Source organism: Monoraphidium neglectum, assembly GCF_000611645.1.
Source record: "Monoraphidium neglectum strain SAG 48.87 unplaced genomic scaffold scaffold02836, whole genome shotgun sequence".
Lineage (NCBI taxonomy): Eukaryota > Viridiplantae > Chlorophyta > Chlorophyceae > Sphaeropleales > Selenastraceae > Monoraphidium > Monoraphidium neglectum.
In genome coordinates, this window is record NW_014010792.1 from 1 (window position 1) to 6,825 (window position 6,825).

General features: G+C 64.4%; 1 protein-coding gene across 1 annotated transcript; it reads right to left on the minus strand.

Annotated features, from left to right (window-relative positions):
- Positions 1-254: 254 nt before the first annotated feature.
- On the minus strand, positions 255-6,123 carry MNEG_11630 (hypothetical protein; the record flags this gene model as incomplete). Its single annotated transcript, XM_014039898.1, has 18 exons — positions 255-292; positions 446-589; positions 774-846; positions 1,178-1,268; positions 1,553-1,621; positions 1,921-1,996; positions 2,297-2,435; positions 2,673-2,810; positions 2,957-3,118; positions 3,394-3,512; positions 3,697-3,760; positions 3,984-4,052; positions 4,292-4,372; positions 4,598-4,666; positions 4,979-5,048; positions 5,364-5,455; positions 5,694-5,771; positions 6,088-6,123. 18 exons carry the CDS (start codon positions 6,121-6,123, stop codon positions 255-257), a joined length of 1,608 nt encoding a protein of 535 aa, XP_013895352.1.
- Between the last annotated feature and the right edge of the window lie 702 nt (positions 6,124-6,825).

Sequence of the window (6,825 nt, forward strand, 5' to 3'; positions counted from 1 at the left end):
GGCTGGGGCCCTTCGGGCGCGGGTGGCGGGCGAGGGGGCATTGATGCAGGCGAGTCACGACCCCGGGCTGCGGTGCGGTTGCGCGTGGTTGTGCGTGGGTGGGGGATCCAGGCGAGGTGGCGCCAGGGGCATGCGACTTAGAGTTGGCAGGGCGCAGTCGCCGCCAAGAGCTTGGGGGCATTGGTACCCAGCTGCCCCAGCTCTGGCAGGGTGGCCCAGCATCCTGGGACCTCGTCCCCTTGTACCCCACGCGGCTACGACCACGGCCCGATGGCCGCGCAAGGCGCGCCCCCTACACGGGCAAAGAAATCACACCAGAGCCGCAGTGTCCCCAATCTGGCGTGCGGCCAGCAACCGGAGCAAGCAGCCGCCTGCTGGGGCGGTCCTGCACACGACTTCGCGCCCAGCCCGCGCGGCTCAGCAGCGCCAGCGCCGCAGGTCTCACCCGGCACGAGGCCGCCGAGCTGCTGCGCCACCTCAGCAGGCGCGGCGCCCCCCAGCGCGCGCAGCACGCCGAACGCCGCCGCGCGCGTCTTGACGTCCCTGCCGCCGAGCTGCTGGGCCGCGGCCTTGAGCGCGGAGGGGACGTCTGCGGCCGGCCAGGGTTAGGGAGGACGGTAGGGTTTGGTGCCAACATGCCAGGTCTTGCGAGCGGCGACGGGCATGTGAGGCCAGGTGGACCGGTGAGGCCCCACTTACAGGTGCCCTCATTGCCTGTAGAGGACACCAAAGGTAAGAGGGGGCGTGTAATGTTGAGGTGAGGGCTGGCTCACCCTTGTAGAGGAGCGCCAAGGGGCTGGTGGGGTCGTCCGGCCGGGCGTAGTGGCGGGATGCGGCAGCAGCCACCTGGGGAGGGGTCGAGGGGACACAGCATCCGTGTGTGCGTGGGCGAAAGCAGGGCGGGAACCAGAAGTGTTTGCTTTGATGTGTTTGATTCACACTTCACGTCCATGCATCCAGGCTCACACATGCATCACACAAATGGCTGCGCACCACACAACACTCCCCTCGCAGCTCCAAGCACACCGCAAGCGCACGGCCGCCGACCTACGGGACGCTCCTGGCTGCAGCAACGACAATCCTGCTGTATGTGAACACCCGTGCGGCTGCAAACGCAAGTGCGCCGACACAGGCACAACTTCGTCACACGTCGCTGTCGCCCCTTCGGGCCCCTCACCTGCCGCACGAGTTCGCAGTATGCGGCCATAACAGTGGCCTTGACGCTCTCCTCGCGCTCCCTGAACCGCGACACCAGGTCGCCAGCAACCCTTCACAGGGGGCGTGACAGAGGGGTTGAGAGGTGTGTGACGATGGCGACAACGCGGTGACGAGGCTGTGTTTGATGCAGAACAAGGCGCAGAGAAGGGACTGCAACGGCAGACAGCGCGCACGTGTCGCAGGCTCAGGCGCACGCGCGAACCGGAGCCGGGTGGCTGCCAGCTGTGGCGATACTCCCCCCACCCAGGCCCACGCACGCCCGTGCGCCAGCCGGGATCGCACGACAGGCGGGGATCTCTGCATTCACCATGCATCCGTCCCTCCGCCCCCTCACCTGCCGTAGATCTCTGGGAGGGCGTCAGGGTAGGCCGCCACCACTGCAGAAACCAGCTTGGCCGCCGCCCTGTTGGAAACAAGGGGTTGGGGGGTTGGGTAGGGGATCGACTTTGGAGGGCGGCATGGGGGCGCGGATAGCCGGAACAAAGGCAAGTGAATGGACAAGGGCGATTGGGCAAAGTCACTCCGCGCAGTGCGCTTGGGGTGTGCGTTGCAAGCAATAGATGCGGCACGCGGCGCTGCCTGAAGAAGCGCCTGCAAAGTCGCTATTGTAGCCGCGCCCCACCCAAGCGCGCAGCACCCCCCAAAACCCCACATATGAGTGCAGCTCCGTTTTGCCACGTCACCCATCACCCCATGACTCACCTCCTGACCTTCCAGCTGACGTCCTCGTCGTCAGAGTACTCCTCTGAGCCCCCATCATCGTCGTCATCGCTGCCGCCTGGCGGGACGGAAGGGCAAGGCGGTGTCTTGACATTATGAGTGCAGGGCAGGGGCGGAGGGAGACATGACCAAGCGGAGGGCGGTGTTGAGCTGCTTGAGGCTTTTCCTGCGTCCATCCAACAGTAAAGGGGTTTATCACTGTCTACGTTGCACACATAACACAGCACTGGTTCGCGGCAACTCCCCTCCATCACTGCCGCGACTGCTCTGCGAGCAGCATGCAAGCTGTGCCAACAGCATGAAAGCTGTACCAGCAGCATGCAAGCTTTCCGTGCTCCGGCGCCAAATGCCCCCTCACCCCCGCCGCCCTCGCCGTCGTCCTGCATGTCGTCCGCGAAATTCGGGTCGTGCCTCAGCGCCTCCAGCGCCACAGCCAGGACAGAGTCCAGCTGGGCGCGCGCGTCGGCGGGGGAGCGCTGCACGAACGACTCGAGGGCCTGCGGGTCGCGCGTGTGCGGGGATGCACGGGGGCAGGGGTGGAGGGTGGTGGAGGACGCCTTCACGCAGGCACATGTGCGCTTGAGTAGTAGCCCCGACCCGCCCTGCCCTTGCCGCCATTTGATGCAGGAGGCCGCGTGCTGCAACAAACGCGAGGCCCACGCTCTCCGCATTAGGCCCGCAGCGGCCCACGACGCCGGATCTCAGATCTCATCAACCAGATCACGGCAGATCACCTGCAGGCAGTGCTCCCGCAGCTCGTCGTCCGCCTCCCCCTCCCCGGCCCCCTCATAGGCCGCCACGACTAGCGGCAGCGCGCGGCCCAGGTATGCGCCGAGGCGGTGGCCGGTGGCGCGGGACACGCCGCCAATGGCCTGCAGTCACACATGTGGTGGAGTTGCGGTTGCAAGCCTTGCTGCCAGATGCCAGTGCAGTGACTACTTCTGCTGGGGTGGTTCACAGCAGTCACACTGGCTGGTTGGTGGGCCCATGTTGCGTGTGATGGAGGCAATCCAGCCACGTCCAGGGCCAGAGAGGCCGTTGGGTCCTTGGCAGTGGGCAGGATCGTGAACAGCTCAGCCTGCACTTCTTGACCTGGGCCGAGCCCTGCCGCGCACGCCCCGAAGTTCGACAGGAGAACGCCCGAAGGACGGCGGAGCAGAATCCAAGTGGCGCAGGATGCCTGACCAGGGGCACTCGCAGCCTTCGCCGCTCACTGGTCCCCTTGCGCCCTGACCCCAACCGCCCACGCAGGGTGGATCCTGCCCCCTGGAAAACGCCCACCATGCACGCACCCCTGCACCTGCCGCAAGGCAACCAATCATGGCCGCAACCGCCGACGCAGGGTGGACGCCGGGCCCTCGAAAACGCCCACCATGCACGCGCCCCTGCACCTGCCGCGAGCCAACCAATCATGACCGGCATGGTCAGCCAAGCACAGCCCACGTCAAGCCCCACCTGCACGTATATCCGCGCCTCTGCAGCCTTGCCCTTCTTGGCCGTGCCGTCGAGCTTTGCGAGCAGGGCCTCGGCCGCGTCCCGCAGCAGGGCGTCATTCAAATGGCTTGACAGGCCGGCTGGTGCGTAGGAGGCGCGGCGTGTGAGAGGGGCAAGACGAGGCGCGCCATGAGTTTTGTCCATTGGGTTTTGGGCAAAGGGCTCCACAGGGGGAGTGTGGCAAGCAGGCGGCAATCACGGGCGAGGGCGGTTTTTCGTGCTGGCGAGCAGGCCGCCCGGCCGCCCAAGCCTGCCTTTACTCACCCAGGCACTGCAGGGCCCTCTTCCTGATGGCGGGGCGCGGGTCCTCCATCAGCTCCAGGATGACCTGCGATGACGTCATCGCGGGTCGTTTCGTGCTGCATGCTTCAGGACGCAGGTGGGGCGATAATGCAACTCGACCACGGCCAGAAATAGGGTATGCATCCCCTGGGAAGGGACCCCGGGCATGCTGGGCACCAGGTCATCTGAGACCCCAAGACGCGTCAGCTGCGCGGCCTGCCGCCCCAGCGTCAACACGCCTGCAGCAGCTGCGCGTGCATGGGCTGCACGTGAGGCCCGAAGGTGGTGGCGGCCTCCACCAGGATGTCCAGGCTGTCAGACGCCACCGCCGTGTTGTCCTGACAGGTCGGTGAGTGGGGCGGCAGCCGGTGTTCAAAGCCCCGTCACAGCTTGCACTGACCCTCTCAGCATCGGACTCGCGGGCAGTGCACGGCCCCTGAGAAATCCGAATCACGCCACCAGGCAATGATCTGACGAGCAAGATCGCCGCAGACCGCATCAGCTAGACCTCTGCACACGCGTCACTCGTGAGGCAAGCTGGGCCCCGCGTGGAGCGCGGCCCTGTGGCGCGCCGCACCTTGTTGGCGGCGACACCCTTGAGCATCCCGTCGCAGATTGCCGCGGCCGCGGGCGCCGCCAGCTTGCTGCCCGGCGGCACCTGTGGTAGTCATCGTTGCAGGGACAACGGAGGATACGTCAGGCCTTGTTGCGCCGGGGCCGCTTGAGCTCTGCACCAACCAATGGCCCTATTTCAAGCGCATGAGGTGGCAGCTTTCAGGGAACAACCCATGAAATGCCACCATGCATCAACCCGCGGAGCAGACCAGTCCATCCAGGCGCAAAATAACTCTTGACCGCGCGCGACACGCCGCCTGTCGCTCACCTCGGAGATCACTGTTTTCAGAGCGATCGATGCAATGTCCCGAGTGGACTCCTTCTTGGACGATACAACCTAGCGGTTTCGCGGCGTGTTCCATCAGAACCCCAAGCGGCGTGCGCAGATTCATGTCCGTCGGTCCAAGGATCCAAGGAGTGGGCTGGGAAGTGCAGCAGACACGGGCTGTGCCTTGGCTTCCGCACCTCATGCAAGGTCACACATGCATGGGCGACGTAATGCCTGCATGGCTCCGATGAGGCAACAGGCCCGCATGACACCTCACCCCATTCATAATTGGTCCTATCAACAACATGCATTCGCAGCCATGAACCACGCCATGCACGTGTGTGCGTGCGCACGCAGAATTGCCCACGCAGCACTCCGCACCTTGCTGGTGAGATCGTTGACGGCGGCGATAGCGTTCTGCTCCCCCACCTTGCGCACCAACAGGCCCAGGCTGCGCAGAAGAGGGGGCAGACACCAGAGGGGTGGTCAAAGGGAGCAGGAGGCCCGCGGCAGCGGGTGTGTGCACGATCTTCACCGCCACCTCCACCCCCATCACCACAGGTTGCCCAAAGAGTCTCTTCAATCCACACGTGCACCCCTTGCAATCGCCGATGGCAGCTGACTGCAACACCACAGCGACCGCCTGCGCGGCCGCGGCAGTCCCAGCAGCGCGGCAGCTGGGATTACGCGGGCTGGTGCATCAGCCTGCGCAATGATGTGGGAGCGGCTCCTGCCCAGCCCGACTGCCGGCCGTGGCGCCACGCACCACTTGACAGCCAGCCCGGAGATGTCGCCAGACACGTCCTCCAGTTGAACTGCCACAGCAGCACACAGCCGGCGCTCCAGGTCAGGGTCGACCTGTTCCGACAGCGGCCACGCGTGAGGCGGCGGGCAAGATGGGCAAGATGCGGAGACTCAAAGCGGGCGCATGGCCGCGAGCGCCGCAGCAGGGGCGACGGGCGCGCCACGTTCCTGTGGCGGAGCGCGGCAACGGACACCGCGCAGCCGTGCGGACGCCCATCCATCCTCGGCCGTCCGCTGCTGCGCCGGCGTCGTCCCCAACTCCTCTCCAGATTCTCCGCCATCCCCCGCCCACCCTGAATGAATCTTTGCCCAGCTCTGACAGCAGGTCAGATGTCGCCATGTAACGGAAGTCCTTGTCCTTGGAGGCGATCTGAGGGGCATTTGGCGGCGCAACGAATGCTCACATCCAGGTTCTGGCTGTACAGCTGGCACCATGCAGCCCTTGAGGCAGCACATGTGCACAGTGCTTGCGCACAGCGGGCCTGTGTCAGGTCACAGGACCTGTCACACTGCGCTGCTGCACACACAAAGGGGCACACACTCAGCGGGTGCGTGCCGCTGGGCGTGTCACTGCTAGCCGAATCCGCTACGATCCACTCCAACAGCAACGCTGCGCGCATATGTCTGGCGGCAAGTTACATGGCGAGCGAGGCGCAGCTTTGTGTGCGATGGCTACAAGAGCCCACCTTCTCCAGGATCAGATTCACGGCAGCGCCCGACATCTTGTCGGCTCTCACTGCGGGGCACCAGGGGCCTCCTGCTGTGCAGCCTCCGGCTCGCTGCAGGTTCCGATTTTCAGGCGTGATCTGGGTAGATCCCCACTCAAGCTGAGATTTGTATGCGTTGAAGCATGCAAATTTACGACTTAGGTACAAGCAATCTGCCGCGCAGTCGAGTGCAGCTCACGGGAACATTGAATGCAGCACGACGGTGTCACTCTGCAGCAAAACTCCCTCACCTGATCTGCTGCGGTTGTCTCCTGATATGTAGATTCTCCACAAGACGTTGTGCTCACAGGCTGCTCCAAGAATGGTGAAGCCGCTAGCTGGTCAGCAGTGGTCAAGCTCAAACCTAGTTTTGTGCATGCCCACAAAGCATGGCATGAGCATCACATGTAGGTAGATAACACAATCAATGCCCACACGTCATGAAGCCGTCCATTTGACCGCCTCCTTTCATAGACACTACAAGCAGAGCAAGTTTTGCATTGCATTGCTTTTGTCACAGCTAATCAGCCATGGTTGCAATGCGCATGCATTGGGTTGCGTGGCCACAGCCCGCGCCTGGCGCCAGTTGCGCACCGGTGCCCATTGTGCACGACAGCGGCAGAGCATGTGGCCTCACCGAGTGCAAGGATCCAGCAGACACACTGGCATCAGTCAGAGCTGTGGCCGCGCGCGAGAACCCCAAGAAAACGCCATCAT